Source organism: Amblyraja radiata, chromosome 18 (genome assembly GCF_010909765.2).
Source record: "Amblyraja radiata isolate CabotCenter1 chromosome 18, sAmbRad1.1.pri, whole genome shotgun sequence".
Classification (NCBI taxonomy): domain Eukaryota; kingdom Metazoa; phylum Chordata; class Chondrichthyes; order Rajiformes; family Rajidae; genus Amblyraja; species Amblyraja radiata.
In genome coordinates, this window is record NC_045973.1 from 10,671,033 (window position 1) to 10,688,739 (window position 17,707).

At 40.3% G+C, this 17,707-nt stretch overlaps 1 protein-coding gene and 1 long non-coding RNA gene across 13 annotated transcripts in view; one reads left to right on the forward strand and one right to left on the reverse strand.

Annotated features, from left to right (window-relative positions):
• Window positions 1-281: 281 nt before the first annotated feature.
• On the forward strand, window positions 282-5,504 carry LOC116983106. Its single transcript, XR_004414609.1, has 3 exons — window positions 282-293; window positions 3,508-3,514; window positions 5,395-5,504. It is a non-coding gene; the product is annotated as an uncharacterized LOC116983106 (long non-coding RNA).
• A 124-nt stretch (window positions 5,505-5,628) lies between these two features.
• The window catches only part of foxp1 (forkhead box P1), a 486,565-nt gene continuing 474,486 nt past the window's right edge, over window positions 5,629-17,707 (reverse strand). For 11 of the 12 annotated variants that reach the window (XM_033036704.1, XM_033036702.1, XM_033036701.1 and 8 more), the window contains 2 exons: window positions 17,397-17,563; window positions 9,387-9,531 (listed from right to left, as the gene is read on the reverse strand). In XM_033036704.1, the coding sequence (XP_032892595.1) occupies window positions 9,387-9,531; window positions 17,397-17,563 (312 nt within the window). Of the gene's footprint in view, window positions 9,532-17,396; window positions 17,564-17,707 lie in introns of all 12 variants that reach the window. The other variant, XM_033036706.1, reaches the window with a different exon arrangement.

Sequence of the window (17,707 nt, forward strand, 5' to 3'; positions counted from 1 at the left end):
TCTCTGCATTTATTTTTTCTAAATATACATGTATACCTGGCAGGGGAGTTTTTTGACCACTCATCACATTCTTGTTTTGAGGATGTGGTTCGCAGGAGCAGCAGCAACCCCATCAAGTACAGTAGTTGTTTCAAAATCCCAGTCTGACTTAGTCGGGCTTACATACAGTGCCCTCCATAATCTCCGCTGTAATTTCTACATGATGAAACCATAATGAATAAAAATGGCCTTTATTAAAATCTGAGTATCTGTTTATATGGGGGGCATTAAAATGATAGAGGCAAGGACACAGTGTGAAAACAAATTTGCAAATAACATGATGTTTAAGAAGGAACTGCAGGTGCTGGAAAATCGAAAACCGAAAATCGGGCAGTTTGCACCCCAGCGGTATGGACATTGACTTCTCTAATTTCAGATAGTCCCTACTTTCTCCACCCCTTCTCAACTCTCCCTCAGCCCACTGGCTCCTCCACTTCCATTCTTCTTCCTGCCCCCCCGCCCCCCCCCCCCACATCAAGAAGGGTTTTGACCCCGAAATGTTGCCTATTTCCTTCGCTCCATAGATTCTGCCTCGCCCGCTGAGTTTCTCCAGCATTTTTGTCTACCTGCAAATAACAGGAAGTGGATTCCAAAATGTTAATGCCTGTTAACAGTTATCAGAGGACCAAAGACACTGTTGGACACTAGAATGAATATCTATTGAAAGCAAAGCATTTAAAGTTACCAACGGTGGAAAGCCTTTTACAAGAAATAATCTGGAGGATGGGTGGGGGATGGAGTTAGCAGCTGATAAGACATGCATTGGGCTGATGGAGAGCCTGATTGAGGGGGAATTTGTTTTTGACTGACTGGTCCAGTTTTCTCCAGGTAGGGTTGAAGGTGGGTGGGAGAGGTATTTGTTCATAAATATTTGCAGATTGCAGGACAAGCTGATATAATAGCTAAATAAAACATATGAAATGTTAGGCTACGCTGAGGCACTGGGTACAGAAGTCTTGAGGTTATCCAAAACCTATGTTTGAGATCACACTTATCTTTTGTACCTTAGTTTAGATTGGAGATACAGCGCGGAAACCGGTCCTTCGACCCATGCCGACCAGCGATCCCCGCACATTAACACTGCTCTACACACGCTAGGGACAATTACACATATACCAAGTCAATTAACCTACAAACCTGTAGGTCTTTGGAGTGTGGGAGGAAATCGAAGATCTCGGAGAAAATCCCTGTGGTCACGGGGAGAACGTACAAACTCCACGCAGACAGCACCCATAGTCGGGCTCAAATCCAGGTCTCTACCGCTGCGCCACCGTGCCACCCTGACACCTTGTCCAAATCCTTCACCTCCCCATTTACTGTAATGCTTCCAGCCAAGTTTGATTGACTGGAGAGTCAGTCAATGGAGCAGAGAGGGCCAAGAGAAGGCTTGGTAAATCTGGCATAATTGTGAAGACTTTTTCTGAATGACTAAACTAAAAGAAACTCTTCCCAAGACAGTGGTTAGATAACTGCAGGGTACAGTTTGAGATGTCTGACACAAGAACCAGAGGTGACATGAGACAGATGTTAGTGTCTGTTAGATTTGGATAAGATAAGGAAAATAATTCTGCTGTAGATTTAAGATGGAGGATAAATACTTGAGAGCAAAACATCCTGGAGAATGGGACTGGGGCTGAGAGAATGGAGCAGCTGGGCTTGTATAATCTGGTGTTTAGAAGGATGAGAGGGTTTCTTATTGAAACATATAAGATTATTAAGGGTTTGGACACGCTAGAGGCAGGACACATGTTCCCGATGTTGGGGCTGTCCAGAACCAGGGGCCACAGTTTAAGAATAAGGGGGTAAGCCATTTAGAACGGAGACGAGGAAACACTTTTTCACACAGGGAGTTGTGAGTCTGTGGAATTCTCTGCCTCAGAGGGTGGTGGAGGCCGGTTCTCTGTATACTTTCAAGACAGAGCTGGATAGATAGGGCTCTTAAAGATAGCGGAGTCAGGGGATATGAGGAGAAAGCAGGAACAGGGTACTGATTGGGGATGATCAGCCATGATCACATTGAATGGCGGTGCTGGCTCGAAGTGCCGAATGGCCTACTCCTGCACCTATTGTCTAAATGGATTGCACTTCAAAAGGCCTGGCGCAGATTTAGAGAAGAGGCCACCAGCTATGCTACACTGTACTAAATATTATGATTGTGTCACAATTGTGATTCACTTAACACATAATAATGTACACAACGCAGAAAGTGCCTCTATATCAGGAACCCTGTTTTTAACTTGTGGTTTGCAACTGCAGTTTTATATAGTTCTGGTCCAAGTAGTGTTTCATTTCAGTAAATTGTATCAAAATGCCAGCTGCTTAGTTCCTTTGATGGGGAAGTTCAGTTTCAATCATTTTAGCAGTCAGTACAAAAGACAAGTATTTTCAGCTGTGTTTCAAGGTGCAATATCTTTGTATTCAGGTTGCAATTTGAGAATGCAGAATCTCTCTCCCGATCTGAGCAGTTTAGTCATGACGTTATTTTTACATAAATATCCATGTGTCAATGGCCAATTTTCTCATCATATTCCCCTGGTGAAACTCAGGATGGGTCAGCATTGTCATACGAAGATAGGCACAAAAAGCTGGAGTAACTCGGCGGGTCAGAAAGCATCACTGGAGAAGAGGAATAGGTGATGTTTCGGGTTGAGACCCTGCCTCAGACTCATAAGATATTGTCATACCAAGCACTGCCCATTCTCAATTTTATAGACTGTCCTTTAAAATCTTGTGTCAAATTTCGGAGCATCCTGTGTACATCTACCATGACCTTCTTTGATATTTGTAATCAATTGCTTTTACTTTTTTTTGGGGGGGGGGGGGGGGGGGGGGGGGGGGGGATGGGGTTGTGAGGATGTATGTGAAGTGTTTCGACTCGTGTGAACAATCAAATGTTAGCACCTTGCTCATTTCTGAGCACAATCTTTTCAATAGTCTATTAAAAGGGACCCTGCGAAGGAGTGGTAATCGACTTAGATAGACACAATGCCGGAGTAACTCAGCGGGATAGGCAGCATCTCTGGATAGAAGGAATGGGACGTTTTGGGTCGAGACCCTTCGTGAGACTTAGTGCTCTGAAATAAACTTAAAGTTTGGTAATGTACAGTTTTTTAATTTTATATATATATATATATATATAAAGCTCAATCTAATTGTTCTTGATGCTCTGGAGGTTCAATATGGTGTTCATTTTTAAATAATTCTCTTCATTATGTTTACGTGAGCAGGTCACCAAAAAGCAAACTCTTAACTGGTTAACTTTAAAATCTCAAGTTGTTATTATTAGGGATTTTTGTAGTTCAGTTGATAAAGATAACACCAAAACAGAGAAACACACAAGTATACAGAGTGAGCATACATAATATTGAACTTTAGCAGAAAGCATAGTCAAAAAACAAAGCAATATGCACAGTGCTGCCAATTCTCAAGAGAAAATGCTAAGAAGGTCATGTGTTTAAGACCTAGTAGTCAACTGGTTATTTTACATCGGTAAGTCAGAGGCAATCACTTTAGATGGATTTTTGCAAGGAATTGAAAATGTTGTTTTTCAAGTGCAGTAATTATTGTAATTGTGAAACAGTTCTGAATGTCCTACTTGATGAAATAATTACAGATTGGACTTTTATTTGATCAGATACAAACATCAGTCCTTCTAAAAAGATATTCCAGCCTGACTTCTTGTCTCACTATATTGAACAAACTATGAGCTCCATTGAGATGTCAAACTTTGCCACCTGGTGTAATCAGTGTTTAAGAAACAAGGCAGATCTACCACATCACATTTTTGGACAACAATTACAAAATGTAATACCCTGATGAATGATATTTTTCCAATACAATGTTTGCACTTTGATATTTTTAAGAATCCCCCTTTAAAACAAACGCAACCATCTAATAATAACACCAGTTGTGTACCGACTCGAGTTTTGCCAGTGCACATTGTGAAAACAAGATACCATCGGTCACATAGGTAGTAGAACAAATATCATGCATACAATTTTAATAGAGTTGCTAGCTATTTTACGTGCTAATTTTAAAATAACAAGCGGAGGAATTCCAAATGAAAGCATGAATGGTAGTTCACAAATATTGCTTAATATATTAGGTATTTTGTACTGTGGGTATGAAGTATTGTAAATTAATCTTTCAGCAAAGGAAAATAGAAAACATACACAAACATTTAATATACTCGATGATGGATTGTTAACTTCTGCCAAGCCAATAAAACAGAAAGCACGATTTAAATGTACAAACATCTTTTAGTAATGCATAACCAATCACTTTTTTTTGCAGTTTGCTTCATTCTTTGCAGAATTTGATCTTTGTAGTCTGTTTAGGATCAGGAAAAATGGACTATATTGTTTTCATTGCGATCGTCCAGTGAATTTACTGTTTTTACACCTGGTATTCTAGGCTGTACTTTTACTGTAATATATTTAACATTCAGAGAGTAAAACTGAGAAGGGAAAAAAATATCACCGGTACTTTGAAACGATTATTATTGCACAAATGTAGTGCAACAGACGTTTTATTTCAAAACACACAATTCAATAACCTTTCATTACAACAACAAAGCACTATTAATTTCAACATTAATTTAAATCCCATTTAAATGAATCTTCAATAAGACATGCAGCAGCTGTTAAGTCTCGAGTTGTTTGTTCTCCTTAGGCTTAAGCATTTTGAATTATTCAGCTGTGCATGTGCCAGAGACATCTTGAGCTGGATGGAAATTCTTGAAATGTGGATATTCTACTTGGGCGTAGAATAATAAAAAGCATGTGTGCTTTAAAGAGGGGTCAACTTAATGAGGAATGCAAGTTGTATAGAATTACTTCTGTATCCCATTACAGCATGTGCTAATATTTGCTAAACAAATTTTTGGAACATTTGTGCATAACATGCAGAAGTATTTTTTCAAGCAACTTGCCAACCTGGCAAAACGGTGATTCCATCGGGAAGCTTTTTAAAGATAGCAAGCTAATCATATATTTGATTGCACAACTCCTATGGTAACCCTGATCATTCTGTGACCCAAATTAAAGTGATACCCCTGACATTCATAAGACTAAGCAATAAGATAAACTGGAAACAATTTATGTCACCTAAAGCTTTTTAACAAATCGATGCAACTATTTGTAATTGCTTGTTTCACAAGATTAAAAGTGTACAGACCTGACCTGTGTGCTCAGTTTTGTGGCCAACATGACCTGTGCATTGGTCATTAAAACAAACCACTTGTGATCAGCAATAATTTCCATCAAGAAATCCATATTACTAATATTTCCAGCATTTTAATGCAGTTTGAATTTATAGCTGATCAAATGCAGTAACCTAAATTGCTGTTACAAGGAGACAGTATTAATTATGGGAGAATTTAATGGTTAAGTACTTGCACACTTGTATTGGTCAGCTTTATGAGTGGGTCAGGAAAGTGTCAGAATAGTGGTTGATAGCCGTCCATTTCATCTGCTACGGGGGGAATGTTCACGAAATGTGATTAAAAAGTGGAATAACACTGGAAAATTATGACTTGGGGATTTTGCAGGGATCAACATAATCCTGAAAATGACAACACTGCAAACAGTGTGAACAACCAGCATTTTTATTGCATTTAAGAATGCTAATGTCAGTAATTAGTACTGACTACACACATGAAATTTTTTATTGTCTGCATCAACAGACATGGAATGATGGATTACACTGATGTAAGGAATGAGTTCCTGTATGCCTCTACAATAATCTCTTAACTGGCAGCAACAACATTCAAAGCACCATGATAACACAATGTCCTCAATCTGTACCATTTTCGAAACAACCCTTTAAGAAACAGATTTTCCATTCACTGGCTTTTGACAGTGTAAAGGCTGCGTCTCTCATTCCTGACATTGAAGCTACCTGAATCATGGTACTTCGATCATGATAATGTGTGCTTTTCTTAGAGAAAAAGCACGTAACAAATTATCTTTACATCTTGGCACCTTGTAAAGTTCTTTTAAAAAAAAAAAAAAAAAAAAAAAAAAAAATGACTCCCCAGTTTTATTAATCATGACTTCACTGCGACTAGCCCTGGAATTCATCATGCTAAGTATTCACCACAGCAGGAAGAGAAATGACTTTTTAAACTGTCTTCTTCAAATCCTTCAAACTTGTAAGACAGCTGCAGAGGGCAGTGACTGGACCTTTGTAAGCCAGAAGTATCAAAACAGCCTAACACAAAACTGTACAAAATGCTTCGTTCAATGGTAACTTAAAACTCTGTCAACTGTACTACAGTTATAGCAAAAAAAAAGTAAGGGATTTCCTCCCAATGTCAGCAAATGTCTTCTGTTATTCTCAAAGCAAGGGGTTAATAAGTAAAATACATGTGCAGAACATTTTGCAGTTTCAATACATACAGTCGATTTCAAAGCTTTCTTTTTTTTAATATAGTCAATACAATGCAGTTGCACAAAAAGCAAATGTGATTTGAACAGACTTTTTTTGTTTTTGTTTAAAAGAACAGTGTTTAGAAAGAAACAGAAAAGACAAAGGCTTGCACCAACACATTGGGATATTTATGTACAATGTAACAAACCCCCCACCCTTTAGAAGCAACTGTATATCCAAACGGATATGGTGACAAGGTTCAGTCATTGAAATCCTGTACATAAAGAGCCTGAGGTTCAGAGTTGATGCTGCTGAAAGGCTGTGGCACCTGCTAGATATGCAAGCTCTACTTTTGCTAGTCTTTAGACTAAACATGCAAGACATACAACTAAGTGCAACTGAGTGAAATGTTTTATTTGTCATTCCCTAAAAGTCTGAACTGAGGTATGCGTACGAACAGTTTCTCATGCTGTTAACTTTAGTCATGTCTAGCTACACATGCTGAGAATGTACTAATCTAACCATCCTTTTCCCTCATACGGAACGAACCAACAGGCCACTCAGTTTGAAAGCATGGGGTTTTTTCTCATGATCCCATTTAGCAACTGCCTGTACATCCTCAAGAAGCTGCCTGGGATGCCGTTACAAATATATATCAAAAGACCACAGACTGCCCAGTTAACAGAATTTTGGATTATGCTGAAAAATAACTGCTGCAATGTCTCTTGTACCAAGCTAGTGAGTGCACAGGAGTGTTTTTTTTTTAAATGGCAAACGTGGAAACAAAACAAACATTTTTCTATTTTTTTGCTGAAGTGTGCCAAAGTAAACCAAAAATAAGTAAACTTGGCAAAAAGTAGATTGGTCTCCAAACAAAAGTCACACACCATCTTTCAAATACAGCCTCCACAATGAACATTTTTTTTTTAACCTAAAAAGACTATAAATGTGGTCCAGTTCTCTCTTGGAAGCTATTCCTTTGCTCTCTGTATTCCCATTGGAATCTTGCATCTTCCGCACTACTCTCATCTGCACAGAAAAGTTCTACATTCACCTTCCTCCCGTGGACTGCTTGCTCCCTTTGTTTTGTGGCCCTAGTGCCATAATTCCCTGCTTTGGTCACCAATTTCTACAATTAAAATTCCCGACAGTGAGTGAGCAAAAACAAAAACGTAATTCAGTATAGGAAAACAAAAAATCTGGATTTTCAGAGATAATACCTTTGGTTGAAACATCCACCTGGCCCGCTCCAGACATTGTTAAAAGGAGACTTTAACATCACAGGTTAGCATCTGTGCATCAGTCCATTTTTAGCCATTTCCCTCTAGATTCTGGTACCTCTTTTGATCAACAATAAGAGGATATTTGGCTTCATCAGATAAAGCGTCAAACAGAGAACATAATTTACCTTTTAAGATCATCTTTGGTAATCTCAGAAAAATTATCTGATTTTTAACAAAAAACAGGAAAAATAAATAAAAGCTCGGAAAGCTTTTTTTTTTTCAACTGACAACCTATATAGTCCTAAATAAATACATGAGAGTGGGGTTGGGGGGAAAGTGACAGAAAAGTGACCAGTCGCAGTCTTGAGACAGGAAAGATGTTAAGCGTATTGGAAAAGAATTCAATGACCTATATTTAACAGAATTACCGTCTGTACGTAAAGTTTGCTTCAGCATCACAATCAGCTTGCAAGATAAGCTCTAGTGACAGGTTTTCTATTTTGATACCTACTGCAGACTTTTCTAAGTTTTGCTGAAATAACAAAATCTCTATTGAGCTACTTAACACAGCACTGGACATGAAAACCGTAACTGAAAAAAGCTTAAACTGCAGTGTAACTTATCATTTATACAGACAACATATTTTCATGTTCTACTTGCTTTCAACTCCGGTTATCTCCTTGCTGAACCTGAACAACAGGAATAGGTTTCTGGTGCACACGCTGGAGATAAGGGATAGTCACTAAATGCGATTCTTCTCTGTCATTCTGTCCCCTTGTTCACTGGTGGCATCTTTCCTCAAAGTAAACCGTTCTCTGGAGTTTCGAATGTTGGCTCTGCCAGTCGACGCTTAAAAAGTCGTGCTCGCTGATTGCCGACCCAAGACGGACAAAATGAGCAGTACTGTGAAACTGTGCACGCAATGAAAACTGGCCTGAGGTTGAACTGTGTATTTTTTTTAAAATAATAATCCCAGTGAAGTTAAAGGGGAGTGGATGACAGAAAAGCTACTGAACCTCTAACAAACTGATGCGAGGCATTTTGGCCCATTGGTTTTCTTAAAAAAAAACCTCAACATTCAACCACTAATGCTGAACATAGAACTTAATGAGGTTGTCCAAAGGCCTGTGGCCTACAATTATAAAACTGCTTGTGTGCAGCAGAAGCAGTGATACAATAAAATTTCAGCAAATTATTTTTCACAAATTATTTCCCTTCTCCCCTACCCCATGAAAACAAATGTGGATTGAAGGCAGTGATATTAAAACAATCCACTTCCAGGACTGTGCAACTCTGTTTTAGCCTCGCTCTTCCATTTTGAATATGCAAGTTCTGGGGAAGAGTTCCACCTGCAGTTTGAACAATTTTAACAGTTTTGATCAGACCTATGAGTCCAACTTGGCAGAACTGCAGTTCGACGTTGGCTGTACAGTCTTGTGAGGGTGACAATACAGCTCAGTAACTTTCAACTCTGATGTTGACTTCAGGAGAGGAAAATCCCAAGTACCAAACAAGTCCATCCAATGTACGTAGAATACAAATTCCTTTTTTTCCAACAAAAAGTAGAAAAAAATCAGAAACATTCCCCAATGGGATTCTTAATGGCACTAAAAGTCATTTAAAACATTTCATTACTTTGTCAAAAAGGGGCTGAAAATTCCTCCAAACTGCCACATTAGGGAGAGATTTCACAGGTAAGTCTGACAAGCTTTCTTTTCGTTTAATCTTCATCTCAGGAAATGATGGCAAGCATGCTCATTCCATGTCTTCATTCCCTGGATCCTCTTCAAATTCTCTGTCATTGTCCAGCTCTGGACTATGGTTTGCTGTTGTCACTAAGGACAAGGGGCCTTCCATATCCTCTGGGTCTATTGGCTCTTCCTTAACATGGATAGGATACCTGTTTAAATAAAAAACAGACCATGAAAAACTGTGTATAACTGAACCATGTCATATAGCACAGAACCAGGCCCTGAAGCCTGTTTCAGCAGTCTGAAGGGTCCCGACCCTAAACATCACCCATCCCCTTTTTCCAGAGATGCTGCCTTGACCCGCTTAATTAATCCAACACTTACTCCAAGGGCGGCACGGTGGCGCTACTGCCTTACAGCGCCAGAGACCCGGGTTTGATCCCGACTACGGGTGCTTGTCTGTACGGAGTTTGTACGTTCTCCCCGAGACCTGCGTGGGTTTTCTCCGAGAACTTCAGTTCCCTCCCACATTCCAAAGACGTATGGAGGTTAATTTGCTTGCTATAAATGTAATTTAAAATGTAATTTGTCCCTAGTGTGTGTGGATAGTGTTAGTGACGCTGGTCGGTGCGGACTCGGTGGGCCGAAGGGCCTGTTTCCGCACTGTATCTCTAAACTAAACTAAACTTTGAGTCTATCTACAGAAACAAGCCTTTCGGTTTGATTCCTCCATGCCGACCCATATGCCCTCATTTGGTCCATGTCCCATCCACGTACCCGTCCGTGGGTCTTTTAGTGAAAAGATTAGTAAAGTAAGTAATGCGGATGGCGCTTTTTAAAAATAAAAATCGAGTGAGAAGAGCATAGGAACTGGAAACATAAACTCTAAAAAAAAATTTACATAACAAATGATTTTTTAACTAAATAAAACAATAGATTTACAATATGCAGAAAACGCAAATTAAATGAGAGTAGGTGCAACAAAGCCCCTGTTTGTCAAGCATCTCGTGGAAGCTGATCACTGTGTATAATGCTGTTCTAGTTAACATGCAGAACCTGTAAGGCTTTTCTCCAGAGGATGACCCTGAGTGAGGTTCTATCATTAATCAACTTCAGCCAAACACAGCAACCAGACACCATGATACATGCTTTAAACTCCAAATTAATGCATATTTTTACAAACTGTCAATAATGGAAGAAAAGCACTGCCAGGAAACATAGGCTGAGGGGAAAAAGCCTGCTAAACACAACAGTGTGATAAGAAACTGCATTCCTAACGAGAATAATAATGCTGTCAGTTGTAAACAAGGCGGAACATGATCCCAGCCCTTGGACTGGGCAAGGGATGCACTAAGGAGATGAGATCTGCCAAATTCTCATTACTGAATAGCACATGAATAACCCATAGGGAGAACGCAGGTTGATTTTATGAAACCACAGTGATAACAATTGAAAAATTTCTTGTGTAAATCACATTTACAACAATCTAGTCAGAAACACAAATAGATTTTGGGCAAGCTATGTCAGCATGCTCGTGTAAACATGCCAGTAAGCAAACAGCGCCTTCCTGAGTGCCTAGAATTGAAATAAGACAGTGTGTTCAAAATGATTTTGTTTCTTTGGCTTAACTATTATGCACTTAAAACAGGAAGTGAAGTGGGAGAAACAGAGGCCGCCCTTGTTGCTTTCAAAACAATCAACTCGTTACAGATATTCACTTCTTTATCTCTTTGAAAAAGGTGCAATAAATCGGACTCTTTCGCCCTCCCCTCAGCGCGCTGCCTCTCTCTCCCGTCACCAGTAAACCTTGTTGTGCTTAACCTCCCTGTAGTAACGGCCGCTCCCCCACTTTGTACTTTTCCATGGTTATATCTGCTGCATTTGCTTCTAAAAAAAAATCTATTTGTATGGTTGATTTATACAGAGAATGACTTTCAACACAACTCCATGTTTGGAGGTTTGATGTAGTTTTGCCAATGTACACAACATACCAATGTGATTGTGTAGGAAGGAACTGCAGATGCTGGTTTACACCGAAGATACACACAACACGCTTACACCCCAGCAGTATGAATATTGACTTCTCTAACTTCAAGTAACCCTTGCTTTCCCTCTCTCTCTCCCAGTTCTCTGACCAGTTTGACTGTCCTCCTGGTTACATTTTATCTCTGTTTGCTTTGTTGTCACCTTCTCCTAGCGAACAATGATCTGTTCTCCGTTTTCCTTAATCTAATTCCCTATCTATTTTGATGTCTCGTTTTCACACCTTTCCCTTCCTTATCTCTGTCCCCTGACTCTCAGTCCGAAGAAGGGTCTCGAACCGAATCGTTTCCCATTCCTTCTATCCAGAGATGCTGCCTGTCCCATCTATCCCAACGTGATGTGCAGCTAACTTCGAACCATGTCAGGCTTTAACTGTCATCTTGATGCAATCGTTAATCTGCACTGGATGTGTACATCCCAGTATTTCTGAGATTAACAAAGAAATTCAAAAACTTGTTTTCACCCACCATGAGTGCCTGCCTCACTCGACAATATGTGCATTGCTACTGATGTGTGTAAAAAGTGTATGTATATAAAGCTTTCAACGGCACATGAGAAGCTTTCAAAGAATGTCACCATGATAGAGAGTGATCTGACATAACCACCGTATTGCATATTCTTCCGCAGCACTTCATCAGGGTATTTTTCACACCAGGTACAAAGCAGAGTTGATTTTTATCTGCGCCACTGTTCATGCACAAACATACCAGATGTCACCCAATAAACAAGAAAGAAAGCAGTCAAAGATTCTGGTGCTTCTGGCAACTGCCGTCCACAAAACAACATGTACCACGACTTCACACGAAAACCTAAACCTGTAGAGCGTGCACACACGCATACACACGTATGCACACACACACGCACGCATACACACACCATCACTTACATTCGCTGAATTGAACACATCGTTAAACCCTGACTTTAAATTAGAATGCAACTTCTGGATTCATTTTTGCGTCAGATTCAAATCTTACAATGCAAAGCAGATGTACAAGATGCAGCAAACCGCACCAATTAATCATAACATCTAATCACACATATGTTGCTGTTTGTCTTTAAACAACAGGCAGTGCTATAGATTGCCTGCCATATGATGCATTTTTCCAAGCATCAGCTGTGGGGGAATTTGCTCAATAATCCCTATAAATACCTAACGCCCAGAGGGACTGCACACCCACCCATCCTGCCTTACCCTTCCTGTTTCAAAACTCTGTCCTCAATACCATTCATATAGCATGAGCAGCAATCTCCCATTACTTCACACTGTTATATATGCGCTCATTATATCGCCGTCTGGTACTATAATGCTCCTATTAATTTTCCTTTTGATATTTTAAGAGTGATCTATAAATCATGAAGCCTTTCATAGGAGCCAGCATTAATGCTTGGCAAATGGTGCTGTTTGCAGCCTATTATCTTAAGCTTATAATGCAAGGAAGTGAATGATCAGTTTTATTCCACAGAATTTATTACAACTTTTGGGTTTCCAGTGGCTGCGGGCAGAATTATTCAACACCTTTGTTTTGAGTGGCTGTGTTGTTATCAGAATCATTTGCTATGCAAAACGATGCAAAATATTGCACTCTATCCAGGTTATATTAAAAAAACAATACTTTGCTGCAGGCCACCTTAGCTCTAATCATTGCCACTGTGCATTGGTATTCTCACGCTGGTTTGAATAGTTATTAGTTACAGAATGGAAACAGGCCCTTCGGCCCAACCTGCCCACACCAGCTAACATGTCCCAGCTACACTAGTCCCACCTGCCCGCGTTTAGTCCATATCCCTCTAAACCTGTCCTATCCATGTACCTGTCTAATTGTTTCTTAAATGTGGGATAGTCTCAGCCCTAACTACCTCCTCTGGCAGCTTGTTCCATGCACCCACCACCCTTTGTGTGAAAAAGTTACCCCTCAGATTCCTATTAAATCTTTTCCCCTTCAACTTAACTCTATGTCCTCTGGTCCTCGATTCATCTACTCTGGGCAAGAGACTCTGTGCATCTACCCGAACTATTCCTCTCATGATTTTATACATCTCTAAAAGATTATAGCTCATCCACCTGCGCTCCAAGGAATAGAGTCCCAGCCTACTCAACCTTACCCTATTGCTCAAACCTTCGAGTCCTGGCAACATCCTCGTAAATCTTCTCTCTACCCTTTCCAGCTTGACAATTTATTTCCTATAACATGGTGCCCAGAACTAAAAACAACACTCTAAATTGCCTCACCAACTTAGAAACATAGAAAATAGGTGCATGAGTAGACCTTTGAGCCAGCACCGTCATTCAATATGATCATGGCTGATCATCCACAATCAGTACCATGTTCTTGCTTTCTCCCCCATATCCCTTGATTTTGTTAGCCCTAAGTCTAACTCTCTCTTGAAAACATCCAATGAATTGGCCCCCACTGTCTTCTGAGGCAGAGAAATCCACAGATTCACAACTCTCTGGCTGAAACACTTTTTCCTCATCTCAGTCCCAAATGGCCTAACCATTATTGTGTGAACCCTTATTTTTTTTCTCCTGCATCTAGCCTGTCCAATCCCTTAAGAATTTTATGTGTTTCTGCAAGATTCAATTATTCTACTATTTAACTTCTATTATTTTTCTGACCGACAATAGAACCTAGCTGTGGAACTACATATGCTTCCAGCTCTGCCACTAAAAGCACTCATTACAGAATGGCACTCGCTAACATGACAGTTGTTCATCTTCAATCAGCTTTCATCATTCTCGTTTGTGCAGTCACAACTACACGCGTGATTCCTTCAAAGAATACCAAGAGCAAAGTTTAAAATATTCTGAGCCTTTTCCAACATGCTATGATTCCAAGATCACATACAAGCAGTAAATGAGGAAGATTAATAAGAAAAAAAAAATGGTTTACTTGGATTTACTGACAGATTCATTCACTGTTCTGCTGTAGCTGCAACGACACAAGTTTGCGATGTCTAATAGAGGCAATGAAAGTGAGCACAGCACTGGACCTGTGCTCGCTAGAGTTTAGAAGAATGAGGGGGGACCTCATTGAAATGTACAGAATAGTGAAAGGCTTGGATAGAGTCGATGTGGAGAGGATGATTCCACTGGTGGGAGAGCCCAGGACTAGTCATAGCCTCGGAATTAAAGTACGTTTTATTAGGAAGGAGATGAGGATACATTTCTTTAGTCAGAGGGTGGAGAATCTGCGCAATTCTTTGCCACAGAAGGCTGTGGAGACAAAATCAGTGAATATTTTTAAGGCGGAGATAGATAGATTCCCGATTACTACACATGTCAGAGGTTATAGGGAGAAGGCAGGAGAATGGGGTTAGGAGGGAGAGAGATCAGCCATGATTGAATGGCGGAGTAGACTTCATGGCCAATTCTAGACGAGTGGCCAATTCTACTCCTATCACTTATGATCTTATGACAGCAACAACAGCAAAAGCTTCTGATCACTTTCAACCTTTAAACACTGGTATGTAGCCTTGTAATGAAAAAGTACCAGAAATGTAAACATTCCTATTGCCAGCAGGGTGGTAAAGTCTTCATCCTATCATTTAAAACATTTTTAAGAGAGTGGTGAATCTGTGGAATTCTCTGCCACAGAAGGTAGTTGAGGCCAGTTCATTGGCTATGTTTAAGAGGGAGTTAGATGTGGCCCTTATGGCTAAAGGGATCAGGGGGTATGGAGAGAAGGCAGGGATGGGATACTGAGTTGGATGATCAGCCATGATCATATCGAATGGCGGTGCAGGCTCAAAGGGCTGAATGGCCTACTCCTGCACCCATTTTCTATGTTTCTATGTTTCTAAAAATCTAAAATTTAATAGGTGTTCCTTTACAATTCTTGTCAAAGTTAAAATCCAGCATGAACTTCAAACCAGATTTAGATTTTACACTTCAGAGATAGAGCATGGAAACAGACCCTTCATCCCACTGAATCCATGCCGATGGATAACCCAGTGATAACCTAGTTCTCTAGCACTGTTGGCTTTGTGGCAACTGCGGAGGCCTCATATGGGCCTCGACCACGGGGTGAACAAGAGGAATAGGACTGGACTTTGCTGCCTTCCCTCACAGTGGGAACCATTGTGGGGGGATATTTTTATGTTTATTGTTAATTTCTTCTTTAATGTTGTGTTTTATTTTTATTGGTGTGCTGCAAATGGCAACTCAAATTTCACTGCACCAATGGGTGTATGTGCCAATAAATGTCCTTTGTCCTTTGTCTGTCCTACACACTCGGGCCAATTTGCCGATGCCAATTAGCCAACAAACATGTCTTTAGAGTGTTGGAGGAAAACGGAGCACCCGGAGAAAACCCACAGGGAGAACGTACAAACTCCGTACACACAGCATCCATAGTCCGGATCAAACCCGGGTCTCTGGCGCTGTAAGGCAGCAGCTCTACCGCGGCGCCACCGTGCCGCACTATAGTTGGGATCGAATCTTTTGCATTTTTGAGAACGCCACACCATTTTGTTTTAAAGTTACTATTGGTTCTTACAGTTGCAGCAGCCAAAAAAAACCACACACAACAATATCAAATAAAAATGGTGTACAACTCACACAGAAATGTACTTTGGTGAAAATGAAACCCTTTTAGAAAGCATTTACAAGCAACCAAACTCAGCGTTAAAAAGGGCGCATCATTTTCTTCAGAACATTCTGTATTGGGTGGTGCAGCATGTTAGAACATGAAGCAGACATGAACTGGGGTGTGGTAGGATATGGTTTTGTACTTGGAAGTCCCCACATGTTAGCTTCCTGAGCACAGTTGCAGTGCCTGGGAGTTAGTGAATGGAGGTCAAGGCCTTGTTATGAAAGGACAAGGTACATACACAGCCCACAAATATATTTGCCAGTGGTCAGTTACATGTTACGTCAGCAGAGAAAGGTGGTGGCTGTGGTTTACTGTTGATCCAAACCATTGATTGTAGAAGTGGTGTGCATACTATTAGAAGGGTATCAAAATAAATTGGTACACAACATGCCGAGTTCTTCAATTTTAAGTGAAATCATTTTTCATTTAAATTTATTTTTGCTGAAATGGGGTCAAGGAAAGAGCGTTCACGTTGCGGCCCTGTTTCCACCAATCTTTCCACCACCACGCACAAGAAGCACAAGATGCAATTGTATGCGGATGCTGAGAAGTGTGTTCTGCTCTGGCCGAACAATTTCTAATCTTGTGATGTGGACCCGATAAGAAGACAGACAAATGGATTAAAAATACAATGTGCTGATGTGCATATGGTTTCCGTGGCAATGAATCTCTACAGTCTGACACAAAGTGCTCGAGTACCTCAGCGAGCCTGATCGCAGAGTTACTCCAGCATGTTCGTGTCTTTTTTTGGAAACCAGCATCTGCAGTTCCTTGTCAACAAGCTCTACTGTCCTGCTGGCTTGGTACCCATGAAATGTGAGTCATCTGCTCTCACAGTGGTCAGCTTTGGGGCATGGCAAGACCCAAACCGATCAGAATATACACCTAATCCAACCAGAACCCATTGCATAAAGTCGAATTCTTGAAGGATAGGCCGTTGAATATTGACCATATTTTGGTGAAAACTAACAAAAACGTATAATGATATTTTCTGAAGGAGGCTGTAGATAATCGTTGTTGTTGCCAATATAGATAAGAGTATGCAGAAGTGTGTGGTCTTCTCTGTACTCATTATGAATATGGCTACTTGGGCAAAGGAACCAAGGGCAGTTGGTATCTGTAACAATATCCGTGCCTCAGTCAAAATAGCAGTAAGTCAGAAATAAATGGCTAATATTTGGCACAACTGCACAAACTCTCAGTTGGCTTTTGTGTTATCTGTTATAAGTGACTGCTCATATCTTTGAGTCTTTGGCTTACAAAAGGGAATACATGGTAATAGACCGACAGAGAAGGAAAAATAGGACAGATAAACGAGGCATCAGTTCCTTGCCATGCAACCATCCATTCTGCGATTCTGACCACCCTAGAGAAGATTATTGAATTTTTAAAAATGATTCAAGCAAAGAAGCGAGCAGAAGCAAGACTGAAATACTCACATTGTTTGCAGTGGGGAACGTCCTGGACTGCTGTCACTCTCGTTGCTATTTGAATGCTCCACTGCACCATTTAGCTCCTCATGGATCGCACTCACCATTGTGGCTACAGTGGCATTTCCCATGGAAGCAGTAGTGTATAGAGGTATGTTATTTTCAGCCATTGAAACCTACAAAGCATACAATGAAAATAAACTTCAACAGTAATGTAATTAATCTCATCGCTTGATGCTATGCAGTTTGTCTTCAGTGTTAGCATCTCGTAGGGCTTGTTTCCTACATAACATCGCACAGAATAGTTTAAAGGCACTGAC